At 48.6% G+C, this 24,303-nt stretch overlaps 1 protein-coding gene across 4 annotated transcripts in view; it reads left to right on the forward strand.

Moving 5' to 3' along the window:
• The window catches only part of B4galnt2 (beta-1,4-N-acetyl-galactosaminyltransferase 2 (SID blood group)), a 36,587-nt gene extending 12,284 nt beyond the window's left edge, over nt 1–24,303 (forward strand). For 2 of the 4 annotated variants that reach the window (XM_085695693.1, XM_085695694.1), the window contains exons 2-11: nt 4,119–4,319; nt 4,923–5,060; nt 6,341–6,447; nt 11,916–11,953; nt 15,676–15,856; nt 17,897–17,983; nt 20,548–20,735; nt 21,388–21,528; nt 22,597–22,816; nt 23,758–24,303. In XM_085695693.1, coding sequence (XP_085551819.1) covers nt 4,119–4,319; nt 4,923–5,060; nt 6,341–6,447; nt 11,916–11,953; nt 15,676–15,856; nt 17,897–17,983; nt 20,548–20,735; nt 21,388–21,528; nt 22,597–22,816; nt 23,758–23,963 — 1,507 coding nt within the window. In that variant the 3' untranslated portion in view covers nt 23,964–24,303. Of the gene's footprint in view, nt 1–174; nt 316–4,118; nt 4,320–4,922; nt 5,061–6,340; nt 6,448–11,915; nt 11,954–15,675; nt 15,857–17,896; nt 17,984–20,547; nt 20,736–21,387; nt 21,529–22,596; nt 22,817–23,757 lie in introns of all 4 variants that reach the window. The other 2 variants (XM_048447004.2, XM_085695692.1) reach the window with 2 other exon arrangements.

The following is a 24,303-nucleotide window of genomic DNA, read 5'->3' on the forward strand; positions in this document are numbered from 1 at the left end:
GCACCAGATCTCGTACAGATGGCTGTGAGCCACCATGTGGTTGCTGGGAATTGAACTCAGGACCTTTGGAAGAGCAGGCGGTGCTCTTAACCACTGAGCCATCTCTCCAGCCCCTATGCAGGTATTTTTTAAAGTTCTGATACACATTTCAATGTTCCATCTCTGCCACTACAGGTGTTTCTCTACAGTCATGACTCAGGAGAGGCCGTTGGTGACAAAGGGCACAAAAATCCTGTTAGGGGCTGGAGAGCTGGTTCAGCGATTAAAAGCCCGTGCTGCTTTGGCAGAAGACAAGTCCAGTTCCAAGTACCCATGGTGGGTGGCTCACAACTGCCTGTAACTCCAGCTCCAGGGGATTCCGGTACCCTCATCTGGACTCTGTGGGCACCCACATTCACATACACTCTCACACAGACACACACACACACACAATTAAAAAAATAAGTCTTAAGGATGGGTTTCTAAAGCAGAAGGCAAATCATGCTGATTTCTGTGGTGTGTACAGACACAGGTTAACACGGACATGACAGCTGGGAGGGGGTCAGAGAGGGAGGATTACAATAATCAGAGTGGTCCTTATACGTGCATGAACTTGTCAAAGGGAAAATGTAATAAAAGTTAGACAAAGTTGGAAAACGTAATAATAGCAATAATGATAAATTACCTTCCTGTGTAGGAACAAGAGGAAGCACTATCCAGGGCGCAGGCTTCAGCTGTTGCCAGTTTCTGCTCATTTCAAAAGCAACTGTGTCAGTGGTATAGGAACCGGAGGGACACAGTGTCACCACCCCACCCCCTCACCCCACCTCCGATACGCATGGCCACCCCGGCTCCTTATCTTGGCATGGACTTTATAAGTTACATTCTGGACCTTTCTTGGATGTTTCTTAAATACAGTCCCACCAGAAGAGCAGACTCATTAATATTTCAACCACCCTCCATGGACACACATAGGCTGTTCTGTTTAAGAAGGACAAAACCTTTGCACTTACCCAGTAAAAATTAAATCTTTATTAATGATTATACTGTAAGATGTTTTGGGGAATCAGCAGTCTAAGAACTTGGGGCTGAAAATGTAACTCAGTGGTAGGGTGCTTGCCAGACATATACAAGGCCGTGGGATCAATTCATAGCATTACCAAAGAACATGTTCCAGAATTTCAGTTTAAAGCAGCACTTGGGTGTGGGGGTAGAAGGACGAGAAAATGAAGATCAGATCTGGCCAGACAGTAAGTGTGAGGTTGGCTTGTTTATTTTTAAAGGAAAGTTTGTGGGCCATGAAGATTCTTTCTACTAAGAGAGACAAACTGAGTTCAATCCCTGAGTCCCGCATGGTAGAAAGAGAAGCCACTCCCAAAAGCTGTCTCCTGACGTCCACACATGTTCTGCGGCGTATGCACACTGATGTATCTCCCCACACGAAATAAAGAATTAATAGTTTTTAAGAGGCTAAGAAATCGATGAAGAGCTGGGTGTGGTGGCGCATGCCTTAATCCCAGCACTAGGGAGGCAGAGGCAGGCGGATCTCTGTGAGTTCCAGGACAACCTGTTCTGCAAAGAGAATTCCAGGGTAGCCATTACTCAGAGAGACTGACTCACAACTGTATGTAACTGCCCACCTTCTCCTGGCCTCTACGGGTGTAAGATAATGCATGTGGCACACAGGCATACATGCAGGCAAAATACCCATACATAGAAGATAAAATAAAAATAAAAATTTATCGGAGCGGTGGTGGTGCACACTTTTAATCCCAGCACCCAGGAGGCAGAGGGAGCAGATCTCTTTGAGTTCAAGGCTAACCTGGTCTACAGAGAGAGGTCTGGGATGGGCAATGATGCTACATAGAGAGACCCTGACTCAAAACTAACAAACAAAAAAAGAATGCTCCCATAGACTCATATATTTGAATACTTGGTCACCAGAGAGTGACACTATTTCAAAAGATGAGGTGTGGCCTTGCTGGAGGGAGTCTGTCACTGGGGGTGGCCTTTGAGCTTTCAAGAGCCCATGCCAATGGCAGAATCTCTCAGGCAGTGAATCAGGTTGTCAGCTTCTACTCCAGTACCTGCCTGCATGCCTCCATGCTTCCTGCCGTGGTGATCGTGGACGAACCCCTGACACCCTAAGCCAGCCCTCAGTTAAATGCTTTCTCTTATAAGGGTCACCCTGGTCATGGTGTCTCTTCACACCAACACAACGCTGATCAAAACAAAATGGAGGTCTCATAAGGAAGGGTCTCTACAGGTGTCAGATGGGGAAGCAAACCTCAGAGATGAGAACGAAACCCCCGCGCAGATTGACTTGTCAGCCTGGGTCAGACTTCAGGAGTCTACTGGCAGGCGATTCATGGCAGCATCCTGAAAACACAGTTCGATTTGGGAAAGGTTTCCAGGCAGCAGTCAGTCCACTTCTGGGTGCACAAGGAAGCTTAAGCTATGACTATGTAGGGGTAGGGTCTTTTACAAATGAAACACTTTTGTTTTTGTTTTTCGTTTTGGTTTTTTGAAACAGGGTTTCTCTGTAGCTTTGGAGCCTGTCCTGGAACTAGGTCTGTAGACCAGGCTGGCCTTGAACTCACAGAGACCCGCCTGCCTCTGCCTCCCGAGTGCTGGGATTAGAGGTGTGTGCCACCACCGCCCGGCGAAATGTTTTCTTTCTCAAGAGTTGCTGTGGTCCTGGCATCTATTTGTGGCAATAAAATTCTACCTGAGCCAGGCACATCCTTAATCCCAGCCCTCCCAGCACTCTGGGAGTCAGGGCATGATCTCTGAATTGAAGGCGAACCTATCTGTAGCCTGAGTTCCTGAACAGCCAGGGCTACACAGAGAAATCCTGTCTTGAAAAACTACACACACACACACACACACACACACACACACACACAGCCCAACCAAACAAAAACCTTAAATGAGTTAGTTTGTGGAGGTGTTTCCAGGAAGGATTAGGCAGCAGGGTTCCCGTCTCCCTTGGAAGAGGGTCCCAACACAAACGACCTACTCTGATGTAGGTGGTACTGTCCCTAGGGCTTGGGGCAACAAAAAGTAAAAAATGAGAAAACCAGAGTTCTGGTTTTCTCCCTTCCCAACTTCCTGTTTTGCTGTGGCATGAGGAACCTCCTTGGGCCCCCTTTGCATGACTGACTGAACTTCTGAAACCACGAGGCCAAGTGAGCCCGCTTCCGATGGTTCTGCAAATCAGTTAATCACCTGGACACACACGAGGCTGATGCGTGATCTTCTGTGCCTCCCCCATCCCACCCCCGCCCCCTTTGAGATTATTTTGCCCATCCCTTAATTTGGAATTTTCCCGGGTCCTTCTGTTGTCACTTCCCTCCTTCTCTGATTCTGAGTTTTCCTTAGAAACACTTTTCACATGGCTGTCCCAGAATTCACTTTGTAGACCAGGCTGGCCTCGAACTCACAGATCTGCCTGCCTCTGTCTCCCGAGGGCTGGGATTAAAGATGTGCACCACCACCACCACCCAGCCACTTCTCATCTTCTTTAAGAGAGCCTCTCATTGACCTGGAGCTCAGTATTAAGCTAGACTGGCTTGCCAGTGAGCCTCCAAGATCCTCCATTGTTTTCCAGATTATTTTGGAGTTACAAGCATGTACCAACATACCCAACTTTAAAAAATTAATTATTAATCCAAGAATGGTGGCACACCCCCCTTTAGTCCCAGTGTGAGAAGCAGAGGCAGGCAGACATCTATGTATTCAAGGCCAGAATGATCTACATAATGAACTCCAGGCCAGTCAGGGCTATATGGTGAGATCCTGTCTCAAACAAAACAAACAAAACGAATTAATATTCGTATTATTGAGTGTGTGTGTGAATGTGTATGTGCAAATGTTGCGACTCTGGTGTGGATGTCAGAGGAGCTGCTCCGGTCCTTCCCCTGTGGGTTCTGGGAATCGAGTCCTCTAGCTTACATAGCAGCCATCTTACCTGCCAAACTGTCTTCCAGGCTGTCCCCCGCTTCTGACGTGGGTCCCGGAGACTGAACTCAGGTCCCCGTGTGTGACTTCGCTGACTAACCTCTCTTCCCAGCTCCTTCAAACCAAACATTTTAAAATATATTTTGCTTTTCCTGTGTGTTCTGTGTGTGTCCTGCCAGCTCCAGAACTCTGTGGCTCCTCAGGCTGTCGCTCCTGATCCTGGGACTTGCCGTGGTTCTGTTTATGTTCCTAAGTGTGTCCCTTCAAGCAGTGTTGAGCAAATTTGAGCCAGAGATCCCGAAGCCTGCGCCGGGTGGCCAGGAGCTGAAGCTTCTACCTGAGAACCACCTGAGGAACCTCTTCACCTACGATGGCATCTGGTGAGACTCTGGGTGCCCTGGCCTCTTTGTTGTCTCCCTCCATGTCTCTTCCCAGTGTTTCCGTGGAGCCCTAGGCCTCATGGGCAGTTCTGAACAGCTGCCGATTGCCAAAGTGACTCTCAGAGACCAGGCATGCTCTGTGGGATCTGGGCTGTATCCTCCACGGCATCCAGAAACCATACAATCTCACGGGGAAGATGCTGCCTCTTGGTGCCTGCCCTGTTGGGACTTTCTGCCAACTGAAGCCTGTGGTTCTTGGGTTGAAAGAAGCTATGTGGAGAGCCGTGGTGCCCTCAGGAGACTGAGGCAGGAGGTTTGCCATGGGTTGGAGGCCAGTCTGTGCCAAATAGACAAGATCTTCTCTTAGAAGGGAGAAGGAAAAGAAGAAAAAAAGGTCGGAGGGAGGGGCTCTTCAGTCCTCCTCACCCTCCCTCCGACCTCCTTCAATCTGTCTCTGCAAGGGGTCACTGCTGGGTGGTTCCAGGGTGTAAACCCAGTTAGGAGAGCCCTGTGGGAAGAGATTTTTCAGGGTGAGTGGATTAGGGCTAAGGTCCCCTCTCTCCCATCAGCCATCCATGTATACGCTTCTTTTGCTTGTTTTAGGCTCTTCCCAAAAAATCAGTGTGACTGTGATTCCGGCCAGCTGAAAAGAAAATACAATTTTCAGGGTGCCTATAACCAGAGCGACCTCCCAGCTGTGAATGCCAGGAGACAGGCGGAATTTGAACACTTTCAGAGGAGGTGATGCGGGCTGTGGGGTCTCTCAGGTCTCCGGGGAGAACAAACACCCATCCTGAGTACTTGAGGGAGTGAGGGGCCCTAAGAAACAAAATTTGGACCTTGCCCTCTTGATGGGCCCCTGGGAGGAACTGTTGGGAATGAAGAGAGGAAGACAATAGAGCGTAAAGTCCTCCAAGGAAGATCTGGAGGGGTTTGTGTGCATAAAGCGCTTCAGTAAAACCAACAGAGAGAAAGGAACAGAGCTTGCTCAACATCGCTCAGTCATGGTGGTGGCTCTAGGTGCCCAGGCCAACATAGAAAGTGACTCTGTATGCTGGGAGCATACTGTCTGCCAGCTCTGTGCAAAATGTGTCACTTTTTGACTTTTGACAGTACTGGGGACTGAATCTAGGGCCTCCTATTAGCTAGGCAGGCCCTCCATGCCCCACCCCCAGTTCTTTCCCTGTGGTGCTGAGCATCAGACCCAGATCCTTGCAGGTGCTGGCAGATGCTCTGCCAGCGAGTCACAGCCCCAGTCCCCACTCTGCAGTCACAGGGCGTTGATACCAGGATTCCTGATTGAAGGGGCATTAAAGTGAGATCTGACTGGCTTTTAGTGGAGGCATTTTGTATATGCTGGCCATGGTCGGCACTTAACTGCCATCCTAGAGTTGGGGAAGCTGAAGCAGGAGAACTGTAAGCTTAAGGCCAGCCTAGGCTTCATGGCAGACCTGTCTCAGACCAACAAGATGGCGTTGCTTATGACAGCCCCTTTAAAAGTAACTAGAAGCCGAGAGGTTTTGGAGAAAGGCTTCTTATGCAGGACTAGTGGGCCGTTACTGAACATGAACCTTGATTCCTGCTTGCATTATCTATGGTACTTGTTTCAGGCATAGATATATTCCACCTTAGGAAGCAGCCAGATAGAACTGGCCTGTCAGGGATGAAGCTGTTCTTTCATTAGGATTTCCTTTTTATTACTTTGAATCATATGTGTGTGTATGTGCTAGTGATAATTTCACTAGATCCTGTTGATTGTGAGGGTAACTTTTAAAATGTGTTTTGCGGGCTGGAGAGATGGCTCAGTGGTTAAGAGCATTGCCTGCTATTCCAGAGGTCCTGAGTTCAATTCCCAGCAACCACATGATGGCTCATAACCATCTGTAATGAGGTCTGGTGCCCTCTTCTGGTCTGTAGGCATATATACAGACAGAATATTGTATGCATAATAAATAAATATAAAAAAAAAAATAAAATGTGTTTTGCCATACACTGACTCTCGTGCTTACTGTCTCCTGAAGAAAAGGGCTGCCCCGCCCACCGCCTCTGCTGGCACCACCCAATCTCCCCTTTGGATACCCAGTGCATGGAGTGGAGGTGATGCCCCTGCACACAGTTCTCATCCCAGGTGGGTACATCTGCGTCCTGAGAGGCTGCAGACAATGCTCTGCTCTCCTTAAGCAAAAGGTGTGCCCTTGTGCGCTTGGCACAATGCAGGAGGCTTGGTGGGATTTCATTCTGTGTTAGACTCCCTGGTTCCACAACCCGGAGTCTCTCTTTGTAGCTGTGGATTCCCTGTGGCTCTAAGATACTATAAAAGTTGGAATTTTGTGGGCCTCGGGGGGCATCTTAGGGGATAATTGGCTTTCAAAAGTTCCCTAGCATCAAGAGCGTCTTGATGAACCCATCTCCAGGGATGGTGTTCTGAAAAGAGTATTTATGTCTGTTCAGATCCCTTCTAGGGCAGGCTCGGCAGGTAAAGGTGCTTGTGGCAGGGCTGCCACCTGTACTTACTTAGGAGGTCTGTACTTAGGATCTACATGGTAGAAAGCAGATTTCCTCAGGCTCTTCTTTTCCTCCCACATGAGCCATGGCGTGCATACTCCCCCACTCCCTATGCACTAAATAAAAAATTTAAAAATGTAGAATAAAATAACAAATTCCTTTCCGAGCTCAGTGTAGTGACACACCAGAAATCACACAAAAGTCAGGAGCCTGAGGCAGGAGGATCAGAAATTTGAGGCCAGCCTCAGATGCACATTGAGACTGTTTTAACCCCACATCCCAGTACTAAACACCCAAAATTAAATGCAAATAAAATAATAAAGACAAAGTAAAAACAAGAGCAGCCCTTCCCGGGGTCTTTACGCATCCCTCTGCTTCAGCATCACCCGATGTTTCAAAGCCAAGTACAGCAATGCCAGGAGACCACAGGCAATCCATGCATTTCCTTTACATAAGTGGTGGGTGAATGCTGGGCCGTCCCGTGGATTCCTCCCCTGCTATGGGCTCTCTTGGCATCTAGAGGCCCCCACCATGAGCCATGGAAAAGACCTTGCTTAGCTGGGTGACAGTGGCACTCGGGATCCATCAAGTCTTCATGAGCAAGCCCTGAATTATCCAGTCACACCGCTAACAGATGAGAGTGCCCCAGACAGAGGGCATGCAGGCGCCAAATCCATGGCTCATCCTTCCAGACAGAACAAGGCGGGCAAGAAGCAGCTCCCTGGCCCCGTGGCAGCTAAGCCTTGTTGGGAGCCATGCAGCCTAGTCTCGGATCTGTCCAAAGGGTTTCCTCACGGCAAGGCACCCGTGGAACCGGACTCTCATTTGGCAAGGACCAGTCGTCCAGGGGGCAGTGCAGGAATCTGCAGGCTCTTTTGTCTCTTGTTATATTGGTGATTCTCTGGTGGTTTTTAGTTTTGTTCTGCCAGTCACACGTGCATCTGCTGTAGTTCCCCTGGAAGTTCTGTTCCTTTTCAATTATTTTCCCTTAAGATCCAGCAGGAGGTTGGTACCTGTTAAATCCTTTCTCTGGAATCACTAACTACAACTCAATAGCGACAGTGAGGTACGTCTGAGAAAACAGCACTTGGAACATTGACCAGCTCTCACAGTTCTGGAAGGGAGGGTAGGGCATGCACACACAGAATAGGGAAAAGGCCGCAGGGATACACATAGTGCCAGCTGTCGAGAGGAAGTTCCCTGGACACCAAGCATGTAGACTCAACCATAAGACCTAGTATATTCCAGTGCAGAAAATGCAGTGTGAAATCTGGGATGGAGAGACCCATACATACTTTACCATACACGGGAACTTGTATTGGTGGAGGAAGTGTGGTCTAGTGAGATGGGAAAAGCTTTGTCAAAGTCTGCCTTTGACAGAGAGATTGAGACATGGGATCCTCTTGTAGAAAAGGGAGCTGTATAAAAGCGTATCTCGCAGACATGGAAGGATTGTTTGGCTTTGAATAGTGTCCTTAAAGCATTGTGCCCACCCACGTCTATTACCTTTTAACTTTGTCATTGCAGTGGTCCACAGAGCAGGCTGTGTCTGGCTCGATGTTTAACCAAGCCTGCAAAAATGCTGAACTCTATGTCTAGAATAAGGTTGTGCAGGGGTGGAAAGACGTATTTGGGGAAGCATAAAGGGGAACAATGGGGGCTTTCGTAATGATCACAGTGTATTCCTTAATTGTGATGTATTTCTTTTTTTAAAGAATTTTTTTATGATGTATTTATTTTATGTGAAGTAGTGTGAAGGTGTCAGATCACCCTGGAACTGGATTTTACAATCACTTATGAGCCACCATGTGGGTGCTGGGAATTGAACCCAGGTCCTCTGGAAGAACAGTCAGTGCTCTTAACCACCGAGCCATCTCTCCAGCCCTATGATGCATTTCTTAAAGTCAAAAATAGAAGCCAATAATAAAACTGTTCAAGTAACCCTGCTAAGAAAAAAATCTGTTTGAGTATAAATAAAGATGGCCTGAGCTATTGGGGCCACTTGAGTGTAACCCATGTGGTGGTCAGAAGTTTTCCTTGCGCTGACGCCCCTTTCCCGCCTCAGGACCTGAACCCGAGCCGAGGCTTGACCCCAGCAAAACCTCCTCCTCTGACTTCTGCTCTTACTAGCTTCCCTCCACGCTGAAGTCACACTTAGTTACATCCTGTACGATGACTAACAAAGTAGTCTGGTGGGAGAGCACTGTTAACTGAGTCCAAGGCTTCAGACAAGCACGGTACCAGCCAGTTAGACCCTTAACCCTGGTCATGTTTTTTCTTTTTTCTTTTTGGTTTTTCTAGACAGGGTTTCTCTGTAGCTCTGGAGTCTGTCCTGGAACTAGCTCTTGTAGACCAAGCTGGCCTCAAACTCACAGAGATTCGTCTGCCCCTGCCTCCTGAGTGCTGGGATTAAAGGCATGCTCCACCGCCGCCTGGCTCCCTGGTCATGTTTTTAAGTAGCCATTGAAAAATGATTTTACATTTTGGGTAACTTGTTTATTAAAAAAGATGACATCAAGCTGGGTGGTGGTGGCGCACGCCTTTAATCCCAGCACTCAGGAGGCAGGGGCAGGCAGATCTGTGAGTTCAAGGCCAGCCTGGTCTATAAGAGCTAGTTCCAGGACAGGCTCCAAAGCTACAGAGAAACCCTGTCTCAAAAAACCAATAATAATAATAATAATAATAATAATAATAATGATAATGATATCTATTTATTTTATTTTTGTTTAATTTTTAAGATTTATTTAATCTTAAAAATAAATTTATTTTTATTTTTTAAAAAAGAAACAAACTATATTTTTCTCATTATACATACCAATCCAAGTTCCCACTCCCTCCATTCTTCCCATTCCCTCCACCCCCCCTCCCACCCCCCCCATCCAATCCTCAGAGAGGGTAAGGCACATTACTTTGGGGAAGGTCCAAGACCCTCCCCCCATATCTGGGCTGGTCAAGGTATCCACCCAAAAGAGAATAGGTTCCCAAAAATCTAGTACATGTAGTATTGTTTGTTTGTTTTAAAATATCTGTTATTTATGCATAACATAAATAACATATATGTGTGTCTGTGTGAGTATACACGTATGTGAATACATGTAGATGTGTATGGAGGCCAGAAGACCGTGACAGGTACCTCTGTTACTTCTGCCTTTCCTCTTGAGGCAGGTTTTCTGGAGTTCATAATTCTCTGCTAGGCTGGAAGTCAGCAAGTCCCAGCAATTCTCCTGTCTCTGCGCCCCTCAGACCTAGGATAACAGGCGTGCGTAGGATTAATATTCAGCTGGGCCCTGCACTCAAGTCCTTTGATTGTGTCGCAAGCGCTCTTAGCTGCCGAGCCATCTCTCCAGCCTGTTTGCTGTGCGTTGTCACTTTTAATGAAATAATATTAATGGCCTAATACACTTGGTAGTTTCAAGGAGTAAGTACCGCCCCAGAGAGTTTGGAAACCTTGGAGGGTATCGTTTCATTGTTTGTTCGTTTGTTCATTTGTTTTTCCTGTTACTCAGATAAGATATCCTGACAAACTGCATAGTGGTGGCCCACGCCTTTAGTCTCAGCACCTGGGCGGCAGAGGCAGGTGGATCTCCGTGAGTTTCAGGTCAGCCTGGTCTACAGAGCAAGGTCCAGGACAGCCAGGGCTATACAGAGAAACCTTGTCTCAAAAAACCAACACCAAAACAGACAAAAATCCTTCATAGACACATAGACAAAATACACTTACACATATAAAATAAAAAAATCTAATTAAAAAATTACAAATAAGTATTACATATGACCCAATGAGTTTTATTAGGCTTGCTTGCATGAGTGTGGTGCCAGCAACTTACTAGCAGCTATAACTGAAGAAACTCTCTCCCCCTTCTCTAACCATTAACTGCCGACACCTCCTTACACAGGGGTGTGACCTCATGAGCTCTTCCTCCCTCCATGATGGGTTTGGTCTTGTGCTGTGAGTTCATGACAGAAAAGATCACAGCATATCCAGAGGACAGCTTTCTACAGCACGCTCCCCATCTTCTGACCCTCAGGTTTCTTATCCATGCTTCTCTGATGTTTCCTGATTCTCAGAGGGGACAGGGTAGAGTCGTCTCCTTTAGGGCTGAGCACTGTGCACAGGTACATGTTTGTTTTTGAGACAGTCTTCTATGCCTCCAAATCCTTGTGTCACTGTGTAAGCCAATGGCCTTGAACTCCTGACCTTCCTTCCTCTACTACCTGAGTACTGGGAGTGCATGCACACCCACTGTACCCAGGGTTCTGTGGGGTTGGGGGTCAAACCCAAGGCCTTGTGCATGCTAGGCAAGCACCCTACCTGCAATACAAACCATACACACCCTGAAATCTTATACCTATTTACCACTAACTCCCTTGTCTTAGTTTATTTCCCTGTTGCTTTGATAAAACACCGCGACAATAGCAAGTCAGTGAGGAAGGCTTATCTTACATAATAGTTCCAGTTTACAGACTGTCATGGTGGGGAAATCAAGGCACCAGGAGCTTGAAGCAGCTAGTCATCAGTAGAAGAGGACATCAGATGCATTCACGTTAGTGTTGGGCTTATCCATTCCCACAACCCATAATCCTCTGCCTAGGGAATGGTGCCACCCACAGTGGGCGGGTTCGCTCCTGACCTCACACACATGCCCAGATGCCCTTCTCCCATGAGATTCGAGATTCTGTCAGGTTGGTAATTATCTTTAGCCATCACATCTTCTCTCCCACCTCCTGGCAAGTTGAACTTCTGTCTCTGAGAGGACAACTATTCCCAGATCCACCTAAGGGTCATTCATTGTTTCCATTTTTGCTTCCCCTTCGCTAGCAGGGCCATCTGGAAGGGGCTATTTGAGTTCACAGAACCCAAAGCTGAGGACAGGCACTGGAAGCCTAGGACCCATGTGGGTTTGGGACCGTGTAGCCATTGCACAGCCCTGGGAATGGGGGCTGTGTCTGCCAACTGTCAGATAGAAAATGACACTAGTGGGCTCTCCAGATATGCTGGGGTCAGAGGTAGAGAGGCGTCCGAGGGAGTGTCAGCGTCCTCTGTCAGTGTCCTCACAGACTTTTTTTTCTTGTCTCTCCTGTGTCTTTTAGGCCTCCAGTATGAAGGGCCAGAAGCCCCGGTCTATGAGGTAAGAGCTCCCATCCCAGCATTTCTGGTACTGTCCCACAACGATGACGAATCTCAGCGTTCAGCCAGCCCCTGTCCACGAATACAAAGTGGGACATGGGGGCGTTGCACAGGGACATTAGGCTTCCAAAGCTACACAAAGCTCAGAACCACCACCATGCTTGTTTTTGCTGTAGGAGAAGGAAGCTGCTGCTACATTCCCAGCTACTGCCTGTATGACCTCTGCCAACAAAAGCAGGCTTTCCTGCTTCCCTCCCCTCTCAGTGTAGCTCTAGGTTGAGGTCTTAGGACCGGATGTCTGATGGGTGAGGTATAATCTCAGCCAGAACCTGCAAACGGGCCCTGGGAAACGAGGCTTGGAGCATGTGTGCAGATGTACGTACACAGGGAAACGAATGGAGGCCAGAGAAGCACAATGTCCTCCGCTAGGGCTCTTCACTCTATTCCTTTGAGACTCTGGGGAGCTCACGGCCAGCAAGTCCCCATGACCCTCCTGTCTCGTTACCTATCTTCTATCTGTTACTGGGGTTGCTCGACTTTTTTATGTGGGACCTGGGCACTCAGAATTCAGGTTCTGATACTTGTGCAACGAGTATTCTTACCCACTGTGCCTTCTCAGCGCAGCGGTGAGATCTGCATCCTCCAACCCCACAGACTGAATGGAGGGTGTATGTGTGTGTGTGTGTGTGTGTGTGTGTGTGTGTGAATGAGCTGCTCTGTGTCCCCAGAGGCCTCCTCTGTCCCCCGCACATGCCCTCTCATCCTATCCCTGTCATTTTTCTCATCAGTGATTGACTCTACTAGCGCACTAGGAATGGAATCTGGGCTCTCACACACTCAAGGCGATACTCCGCCCCTGAGCCGCGCCTCTAGCCACTCCCATTACTTGCCTCTCCGTGCCTGGTTGGTGCGGGGCGTGGCTGCATGCTTCTTAGCCTCACGGCCTACGGACTTCTCAGAGAATTATCTGTTGATTGGCTGGAGTTTTCAGTAGGAGTGACATAACCCAGTGGGTTTCCTACAGATACCTGGCTATTGCAGGCAATCGGAGAAAAGAGTTGTGGGGACGGAGAGAAGCCTGCTGCTGCCCCCTTCATCTTCTGGTGGAGCTAATGGGCAGGACTTGCTCCCAGGCGGGCTGCAGGTGAAAGGGGTATAGCACAGCAGGAATGGCCGCTCTTAACAGGCGTGTGTGTGTGTGTGTGTGTGTGTGTGTGTGTGTTAGCCCACACCTTCAATCCCAGCACTCGGAGTTCTAGGACAGCCAAGGCTACACAGAGAAACCCTCTCTCGAAAATCCATTAAAAAAAAAAAAAGTCACTCTTTGGGTACCTGAGAGCTGGAGTGGAAGCTAGTGCCTTCTACACCAGGGTGAGAGGGGGTGATGGGATTGTAGCAGCATTTTCTATTAGTAATGGAACAGTTTAGCAGGTCTTGTTTGTTTGTTTGTTTGTTTTGTGCTGAGAGTTGAACCTAAGTCACCATGCCTGACTAGTATTTTGGGTATGAGTGTGCACACTCACGTGCACATACGCACGGAGGCCAGAAAAGCTGTCTGATCTCTCAGAGCTGGAGTTACAGGCTTTCGCAGAACGCCCGTCTTGTTATATGGGCGCTGGACCCCATATTCTGGTCCTCATGATTGTACAGCTGACCCATCTCTCCAGCCCAGTGGTTTAGTTTTTTAATATACTAAGTTTGAGCTGCATGCGAGCCTTCCCAGCAGGGTGTCTTGGTTAGGATTTGTATTGCTGTGCTAAAAACCACAACCAAAAGCATCTTGGGGAGAAAAGGTCTTTCTTGTTTGAGCTTATGGTTCCTATGGTTCCACATCAAAGTGCATCATCACAGTGAAGGCAGGGACCGAAAGCAGGAACTTGGGAAGCAGAAGCCAGGGAAGGACGCTGCTTGCTGCCTTGCTCTTTTTCTCGCAAACTGTACACTTTGTATTTTTTTTTGCCTCTCTTGCTCATCTTCACTCTGTAGGCCTGCTTAAGAGTGGTTACTAAGAACCACAGGGCAGCGTCAACAACAGGCTGTCTTGAAATTTCCCCTGCAGAAGAAATTAGTCCATTACATTTAGACTTAGCTTCAGGCAAGTTCTTAGGATGAAAGCGAAAGCAGATTTTACCAAACTATCACAAGGACAATGTCTAACCCAGTTGCTAATCTTGTTCCCCTCTGAAACCTCCTGCGCTGGGTCTCCATAGTCCTCATAGCTGCCAGCATTGCTGTCTTTCAAGATCCTACTAGAATGGCCCATTAAGCTCTGCTTATAGCACTCAACCGTTTTCCCAGTCTGATGTCCCCAAATCTCCCACATTGCTTCAAAAATATGATCAGGTCTGTCACAGCAATATCCCATGAACCTGGTACCAATTTCTGTCTTAGTTTCTTTTCTGTTGCTGTTATAAAACACCATGACCAAAGCAACTTACAGAAGCTTTTTGTTTGTTTGTTTGTTTGTTTCGAGACAGGGTTTCTCTGTGTATCTCTGACTATCCTGGAACTCACTCTGTAGACCAGGCTGGCCTCAAAATCAGAGATCTGCCTGCCTCTACCTCCCAAGCACTGGGATTTAAGGTGTGCACCACCACTGCCCGGCTATAAAAGCTTTTAATTGGGATTACGGTTCCAGAGGGTTAGAGTCCATGATGGAGGAGAAAACATGGTGGCAGGAACAGCTGAGAGCCGCATCTCAGACCGAAGGCAAGAGTCAGAGAGCACACTGGGAATGGAAGGGGACTTTTGAAGTCTCAAAGCCAGCCTCTGTGACACACCTCCTTCAGCACTGACACACCTCCTAATTCATCCCAAACAATTCCACCGACTGAGAACCAAATGTTCAAACATATGAGCCTTTGGGAGCCATTCCTATTCAAACCACCACACAGGGCAAGTGGTGAAGGCAGCAGGACGAGTCAGGCACAAACGTTTTGTTTCCTTTTTTTGAGACAAGGTCTGTCACTACCTCACCCTGACTGGCCTGGAATTCGCTCTGCAGACCGGGCTATCTTCAGTCTCGCAGACATCAGAGGCTGGGACTGAAGACCCGCGCCACCAAACTGCGCTGAGATAAACATTTTGAAACCACTTGTGTTTGATGATGGATAAAACCCTCTGGCAGGGAACTGTGCTGTGATAAGAGAAAAAGACTCAGAACCAAGTCCTGGAAAACTATTGGATGTCAGACGGAGGGGGAGGAAGAGTGACTGACAAACAGAAATCAGTAACAGCTGCAGGGGAGCAGGGTAAAGTGGCCCCCGTCTGTAGTTCGAGCTGCTAGGGACGAAGTGGCAGGAGGCAGAGCGATCTTTAGAGCTACCGCGCAACATATTGAGACCTCAGAGGGAGGAGGAGGAGGAGGAAGAAGAAATAACCTAGAAGAAGACTCTTGAAGAGCAGTGTTTCATAAACCCAAAGATAAAGGTGTTTGCAGGAACAAGTCCTTTAAATCCATGCGTCTCTAGGTCTTAGGGGTGAGAAATAGGGCCTTAGCGTGTTCTGTGCTTATCCCCGGATGGGTTTCTCCTCTCTGGGTGCTCTGCCCCCTGCTGGCCGTCCTGGGTACTCTGGGTACTTGCCTTTCCTGCGAATGGATTTTTCTCACTTCAGGGAAACTAAGGAGGTACAGTCTGATGGGTATAAAGTTTCATTGGACAGGACAAAGAGATGGATAGAGGTAGCCCCCAATAATATGAGTACTCTTAATACCACCCCCAGGTCACCCTGAGAGCTTCTCTGGGGACACTAAACACCCTTGCTGACGTCCCAAACAGTGTGGTGCAGGGCAGAGGCCAGAAGCGGCTGACCATTTCCACCGGTGACCGGACGCTCCTGAAATTCATCCTTCAGCATGTGACGTACACCAGCACGGTGTACCAGCTCCGCAAGGTGGACATGGGTGAGAGCCTGTCTTCCGATTGCAGAATATCCTCCCTGTGCACCAGATTCCAAGCCTAGACAGTCACCTTCCTATTTACCGCACCCAGTAGTGCCCCCCTGTTGCCACTGACCCCATGGACGGACTTGAGAATGGTCCTTGGCACTGCTCATTTCACACAGGGCAGATGCCAGGTCAGCGTCCTGCCACTGTAGCTATTACCCGAGATAACACAGAGGTGGAAAGGGTTCCTCTGGCCCCAGGTTTGGAGGCTTCCGTCCCTGGTGAGCTGGCCCTTTTGCCAGGGGTGAGGCAGCGTAGTATGGCAGGGTTGTATGATAGAGAAGAGCCTCTCGGCTCACAGCTAGGAAGCGAACAGGAACAGAAGCCCTGCTGTTGTTACCTTCAAGGCCGCAGGGACTTCCCATCAGACCCCAGCTCCCCACAGTGTCACCACAGTGGCCTATGCTATGTGAACCAAACCTTAGCACCACTGATTCTTTCTATTGTTGATGGAGTTTTGTTTTGCTTGACTCATGGTCTCAGAGATCTCAGAGATATCATGCTGGGACGATAGGCATGCACTGGCTCGAAGCCAGGACTGCCTGTCTGGTACCCAAGTACTCTACTGAATTACATCCCTAGTCCTGCTGTTTCTTGAGACAGGCTCTCATGTAGCCCAGGATATCCCAAACTCTCATATGTAGTTGTGTCGGTTGGTGCTTCCCTGTGTGTACCACCACACTAAGCTTAGTTTTTGATTTTAGCTGTCTGTGAGGCAGGATCTTGTTGCGTATCCTGGGCTAGACTCAATCAATTCCTCTACCTCAGCCTCCATAATGCCAGGACCCTATGCCTGGCTAGCCTTATCTAGTTCTGTTAGTCAGTCTCTGCAGCTTTGATATTTATTTATTTAAATTCCATTCAGTTGTTTATTGGGGGCATGGACATACCACAGAGATCATATGGAAGTCAGAGAAAGTCAGAGAACACCTTGTAGGAGCCGGATCTCTCCTTCCATTGCCTGAGTCCTAAGGAGCAAGCCCAGGTCACCAAATTTGGCAGCAAACAACTTTACCTGCTGAGCATTTGTTTATTTACTTACTTATTTATATTATTTATACAACATTCAGCCTGCATATATGCTTGCACCCCAGAAGAGGGCACCAGATCTCATTATAGATGTGGTTGCTAGGAATTGAACTCAGGACCTCCGAGTCATCTCTCCAGCCCCATTTTGGTGATCTCTCTGCAACTTCTGAAGCTGTCTCAGCTTCTGTCGAGGAGGCACCAGCTCAACCAGCCTGTGCATGGATACCCTGTCCTGAGCACTCACGGAAAGAGAGAATGTGCCCAGTTTCCCGTCCCTCTCCACATCCCGCCATTACAGAACTCCTGAGAGAACAAATCTTGCCACCCTCAAGTCAACCCCTGTTTCTATTTGTGTCAGTTAAAAGTTTTTAGTTTTTTAGTAGCTGACATAGCACAGTAGCAGGGGGAAATGCAATATGAACAAGTAACAGCTTTGCTTAGTTGATAGAGGACTTGCCCAGCATACACAGAGCCCTGGCTTCGATCCCCAGCACCACATAAAATGGGGCATGGGGGTGCCATGCCTAAAACCCCAGCACTTGGTAGGTGGGATCAGGAGGATTAAATGTCCCAGGTTACTCTCCTTAGCCACAGAACGCATTGTCTCCACCTCCAGATTTTAAAGCATTTACCTTCAGAAAATGCCTCTGTGCCATTCCGTGCAGTGGGTATTACTGACCTGGTTTTGTTACCGGAGAAGCTGAGGTAGGAACTTATTTCAGATAGGCCATGGCAGAGTGAAACTTTATCCAGATCCTTGACTCTCCAGCCTGTTCCAGCAGCATGTCCTTCCAGCTGGCTGCCCCAGGAATGCACAGGCAGGAGCCGATGCCCAGCCTGCTGCGTGGGTCCTCAGTCTCCTCCCAACCAGGACTCCCCTGCAGCTGCTGGCCTCCTTGGCTTCCTCAGGGCAGCAGAATCTTGTCAGATTTCACACTACCTAGGCGCTTACCACTCTTTTCCTTCCAGTGAGTTTAGAGTCCAAGTCCTCAGTGGCCAGGTTTCCAGTGACCATCAACCAACCTATTGTACCCAAGTTGTATGACCCTGGACCAGGTAAGGCTCTTGTCATTGGGGATCTAGGTTTGCATCAGGCTGGATGAAGTTCAGAGAGTGTAGTGCTTGGAATGACAAGGGCTCCCATAGAGCATGTATTTGAATGCTTGGTCCTCAGTTGGTGGAACTGTTTAGGAAGGATTTAGGAGGGGTGGCCTTGTTGGAGGAGGTGTGTCCCTGAGGGGCGGCCTTGAGGCTTCAAAAGTCAATCCCATACCCAGCCTTGCTTTTTCTGCTTCCACTTGTGAATGAGATGTAAGCTCTCAGCGACTCTAAAGTGCCACACCTGCCTTCTTGCTGTCTCGCTCTCGGTATTACGGTCATTGTCATAGGGTTTCTGTTGCTGTGTAGAGACACTGTGACCACAGCAACTCTTATAAAGGAAAACATTTAATTGGCTGGCTTACAGTTTAGAGGTTCAGTCCATTATCCTCATGGTGGGACATGGTGGAATGCAGGCTGACATGGTGCTGGAGAGGTAGCTGAGAGTTCTACATCTTGTGCAGGCAACAGGAAGTGGAGATACTAGGCATGGCTTGAGCATACATGAGATCTCAAAGTCCACCCCACAGTGACACACTTTCTCCAACAAAGCCATACCTCTCAATAGTGCCACTCCTTATAAGCTTATGGGGCCTGTTACATTCAAGCCACCGCAGTCATGGGCTCACCTTCTGAAACTGAAAGCCCTCAACTAAATGATTCATGTGTAAGCTGCCCTGGTCATGGTGTCTCTTCACAGCAATAGAAAAGTACCTAAGACAGAGGGATCACTTTTTCTTTATAATTCATTTTTATTATTTTTAATTGTGTGTGTGCACACGTGCTCTTGTGTATGGGTGTCCACAAAGGTCAGAGGTTGAATCGCCTTAGAGGTGTAGGTGGTTGTGAACCACCTGACATGAACCAAACTCTGGTCCTCTGCAAGAATAGTGTGTGCTCTTAAGAGTTCAGCCCTTTTGTGAGACAAGGTCTCATGTGGCCCAGGGTGAGCTCAAACTATGGATATAGTTGAGAATGAGAATATTACTGAACTTCTGAGCGCCCTGCCTCGTTTCCCCCAAGGGCTGGAATCTTGTGCCTGCGCCACCACACTCACTTACTAGGGATCAGACCCAGAACTCTGGATGTGTTAGGCAGGTTCTCCACCAACGGAGTCATAGTTCCACCCCTTCCTTCCGTGTTCCAGGCTAGCCTGGTCATCCTCTGGACTCAGCCTTGTTAGTGGTGAGATGACAGGCAGTTATAGATTGTGCGTGTGTGCGTGCTTGTGTGTGTGTGTGTGTGTGTGCATGCTTGCATGTATGTGTGTGTGTGTGTGTGTGTGAGAGAGAGAGAGAGAGAGAGAGAGAGAGAGATGCACGTGCACTCATGCCAGAGTGGGAATATGAAGTTCAGAGGACAGTCTCAGGTGTTGTCCTTGCCTTCCACCTTATTTGAGGTAGGGTCTCTTTTTTGGTTTGCCACTGCATATACCAAATTACCTGGCCCTCAACCTTCCAGAGTCTCCTGTCTCTGCCTCCCATCTCACCTCAGGAGCACTGGAATTACAGATACAGCTATTGAGCCTAATTTTACATGGACTTTGGGGATTTGAACTCACAAACTCGTGTTTGTACAACGGGTGCTTCGTCCACCAAACCATCATTCCAGCTCTTAGTGATTTTTTTTTAATGTTGAATCTGTAAACATTCATTCTTTTAGTGATTTTGCTCTTTGTTTTGTGAGATTGGGTATTGTTACATAGTCAAGGCTGGTCTGGACCTCGCCATCCTCCAGTCTCTGCCTCTGAATCGTGGGATTGCAGGTGTGAGTCGGAATTCCTAGTGATTAGTGTCTCTGTAGCTTTGGAGCCTGTCCTGGAACTCACTCGCTCTGTAGACCAGGCTGGCCTGCCTCCGAGTGCTGGAATTAAAGGTGTGTGCCACCACCACCTGGCCTATGTGGCGCTGTTTTACCTCACCTGTATAAGACACCTTCTGATTGGCTTGAGCTGAATGGCAGACAGCTAGGCAGGAGGGGATAGGCAGGACTTCTAAGGAAAGGAACTTGGGGGAAGAATCTGAGTGGCAGGGGATTCGCCAGCTGTTTGCAGGGGAAGTTGCATGTACAGGCCTGAGGAGACATGTAACAAGCCATGTGGCAGAATGCAGATGAAAAGGAACAGGTTAATTTAAGTTATACTAGCTAGTTGGGAACAAGCCTAAGGTAAGGCCAAGCTTTCATAATTAATAAAAAGTCTCCGTGTCATTATTTGGGAGCTGGTGGTCTAAAGAAAGAACGCCATTATACATTATAACGTCTTTATTTCCCAGTGCAGCTGACAAATTCTAATTAAGCATGCCCTGTGTACAGAATGCCTGAGGTCCCCAACTCTGACCAGTCGGAGGAGAAAGAAGCCATCAGATGACTGGACTGTAGCTCAGTTGTTGAACGCTTGCTTAGCATGCGTGAGACCCTGGGTTCAATCCCTGGCCCAGCAGAAAACAAAACAAAACAAAATCCATCTGAACAGAGCAAATCCAGCATCAGGTTCCAGCATCCACTTTTAAATTTTTCTCTAGAGAGGAAGCTCAGGAACCTGGTGACCATTGCCACCAAGACTTTCCTCCGTCCCCACAAGCTTAATATCCTGCTGCAGAGTATTCGAAAATATTACCCAGACTTAACTGTGATTGTGGCTGATGACAGCAAGGAGCCCCTGAAAATTAAAGATGACTACGTGGAGTATTACCTCATGCCCTTCGGGAAGGTATGTTCCCCTCACACCTAGCTCTCAGAACAGGCGGACCCCTTATTCAGCTGTTCCAATGGTCTTCTCTGGGGAGCAGAGTCCTGTGGTAAGAGGGCTCTGGGCTCTGCTGTTCAGGTGCAGAGGGAAATTGGAGAAATCTCCTTTTTCCACATTAATTAGTTTATTCCATCTTCATGCCGATTTGGTGTGAAATTGACAGGGTTCTTATGAGTGACTTACAGGGGCTTACATCCGATTGTGGTGTTTAGGGGTAACAGCAGACTTTTGTTCCCTGTGACTGAGCTCAGGCTAGGCTCTCCCCCTCACCTTGCCTGCTTACTCTCCTAAGGATACCACTGATAGCAGATGCTCCCCGCACCAACATCTTCCAGGAGGTGGAAGGGAACTGATGTGAAAACGGGCTCCAGTCTATATTCCCAGAGGCCTCTGGACCAAAGAGGGACCCCCACTCTTTGTCTCAGTCTCTGAATCCAGGAAGTCACTGTCTCGGCTCTTTGACCCAGGCGCCCCTTTGACCCAGCAGGTGTCAGCCTTGTCTGAACCCCAGAGATTCCAACTTCCCCCATGGTGGGAGGCAGCCTGGCTGGGGGAATTCAGGAAGTCCCTCCCCCAGATGACAACTGCTGATCCAAACCCATGCCACCTGCAGGGCTGGTTTGCTGGCAGGAACCTGGCCATCTCACAAGTGACCACGAAATATGTCCTCTGGGTGGATGACGACTTTCTCTTCGACAGCAAGACCAAGATTGAGGTACTGGTGGATGTCCTGGAGAAAACTGAACTGGATGTGGTAAGATGGCCGCCGTAATGCAGTAATGAGGGATGGAGGAAGAATAGGAATGTCAGTGTCTGAGGGGATGAAGCAGGAGAGGGGCTCACAGCTAGGCTCCAGAGTGACTGCTGGACCTGGGGGATGGCTCAGCCCTTAAAGGCTAGGCTCACTACCAGAAATATAAGAGCGACCACTCGGTGGCTTTCTCTGAGCAAAGTTTGTACCCCACACAAGACCCTCACAACTGTTCTGTTTGTAAAAGCGCATGCTCATGTATCATTTCTGATTCCTTTCTTGGACTGCATGAGGTTTAAGAGAACGGTCTTCCTGTTCAGTCACATTTTAATTTTTTTAGATTTATTTATTTTTATTTTATGTGTAGAGTCGTTTTGCCTGCATCTATATCTGTGCACCATAAGCGTGCCTGGTACCCACAGAGGCCAGAAGAGGGTGTTGGATGCCCTGGAACTGGAGTTACAGATGGGTGGGAGCGGCCATGTGGGTGTTGGATAGGAACAGAACTCAGGTCCTCTGCAAGAACAAGTGCTCTTAATCTCCAAGCTCTCTCCACCCCCTGCACTTGTTTTAAATACAAAAATACAATTGGGCATGGTAGTGCACACCTTTAATCCCAACATTGGGGAGGCAGAGGCAGGAGGATCTCTGTGAGTTCGAGACCAGCCTAATCTACAGAGTAAGACCCTATCTCAAAGACAACAACAATAAACCCTAAGGAAAAATATTAGCTGTGTGTGATGGCGCATGCCTGTGATCCCCTTGGGAGGTGGAAGCAGGATGATGGGAATTGACGGCCAGCCTCAGCTACAAAGCAAGTGTGTGTGTATGTGCATGCCTGCATGTGGAGAGTATGTGTGTGTATGTGCATGCCTGCATGTGGAGAGGGGGATTCAGTGATCCAAAGGACCCAGCAGCAGTGTGAGAAGAGCTATGGTCACATGGCAGAGCCACTGAAGGTCCTTTGGAGGTGAGATCCATAGAGTACACCTTCTATTCTATTGGAGGGAGTCCTTTCTAGAAGGATGCTTCCTGACCCTGCTCAGACCCCGGTTTCTGTTTGCTGACTAGGTGGGCGGCAGTGTGCAGGGAAATGCGTTCCAGTTCAGGCTGTTGTTGGAGCAGAGTGAGAATGGGGACTGTCTTCACCAGAGGCAGGGAAATTTCCAGGCCCTTGATGGCTTCCCGAAATGCGTGGTGACCAGCGGCGTTGTAAACTTCTTCTTGGCTCACACGGAACAACTCCGAAGAGTTGGTTTTGATCCCCGCCTGCAACGAGTGGCTCACTCAGGTGGGAGGCTTGGAGGGGGTGATGCTTGGATGAAGTGGAGTGGGGGTTCTCCTGGGAAAGTCCTTCTCACTTTTGCCCCAGACTATGGAACTCATGGTCTCTTGCCTCCCTCACCTCTCAGGGTCTCCTAGGCTGCCTCTGCCCATTTGAGACACCCCACTTCCTTTTCCCCAAGGCTGTCCTTTACTTTTCCCGACCCTGCCTCCCATTCTTCTCTCAGAAAGTCTTTGTCACCTAAAACTGCACTTGGTGACTGCGCCCTCCCTCCCCCCCTTCCACTCCAGAGCCCACAGGACCATTTAATGGAACCCAGTGGTTCCTCTGCCCACACTCCTAATTGAGAAACCAGGTTATCTGTTTCTTCCTCCAACCCCAGGACTCCCTGGAGCCGAGTGTGTGGCTCCACATGGCTCCCAGCTTCCCTATTGTAACAGGAGGGGGGCCAGCTTGTTGGGGTTTTTGTCCTGCCCAGTTCCCCCAGCTGTTAAGTCCCAGAGAAAAATCACACAAAGGACTCTATAAGTTATAAAGCTGATTGGCCCGTTAGGTCAGGCTTCTTATTGGCTAACTCTCACATCTTAATTAACCCATTTTTCTGATCTATGTTAGCCATGTGGCTCAGTACCTTTTTCAGTTGGGCAGCTCACATCCTGCTGCTTCGGTGATCTGGGCAGGAGAGGGAAGAATCAGCCCACTCCAGAATTCCTCCTCCCCAGAATTCTCCTGCTCTCCTTGCATCATTTCCACTTCCTGTCTGGTTTTCCCACCTACACCTCCTGCCTGGCCAATCAGCATTTATTTAAAACATGATTGACAGAATACAGACAATTCTCCCACACCACCCTATGATTAGGAACCAGGTGTCCTCCTCAAGTGTGGGTGGGAAAGCCTGGCTGGCTGACTGCAGCTCCCTTTGTCTCCCGGTCCTCCTCTCTTGGCAGAGTTCTTCATTGATGGGCTGGGGAGCCTGTTGGTGGGCTCATGCCCAGAGGTGACCGTACAGCATCAGTTGCGGTCACCGGACAAGGATCCAGAGATGGCTGCCTTGGAGAAGTCCTACAGATCATACAGGGCCAACACCAACGCTCAGGTCCAGTTCAAACTAGCTCTCCACTACTTCAAGAACCATCTCCAGTGTTCCACTTAAGGATGCAAGGAACCAGATATTTAATAAACAAAATGGATTGGCTGTGGGCAACAAAAATTGTAGGACTGGCCCATAAGGACACCAAAGAGAGCTGGAGTGAAGAGTGAGGAGATATGGATAGCTCAGTCATTCAGTTCACAGGCATTAGAAATGGGCCGGTCCTGGTCAGGGCAGCGGAGATGACCTAACAGTTAATGAGCACGGGATGCCCTCCCATGTATGAAGTTCCCTTGATTGGGGGGTACCAATCAACACAGACCTCCATGGTCATCTGCCCCGCCCCCTCCCCACATACCATATATAAATGTACAAATAAAAGTAGATAACGGCTTTAATGACA

The sequence above is a fragment of the Myodes glareolus genome, chromosome 9, assembly GCF_982192425.1.
Source record: "Myodes glareolus chromosome 9, mMyoGla1.1, whole genome shotgun sequence".
Taxonomy (NCBI): domain Eukaryota; kingdom Metazoa; phylum Chordata; class Mammalia; order Rodentia; family Cricetidae; genus Myodes; species Myodes glareolus.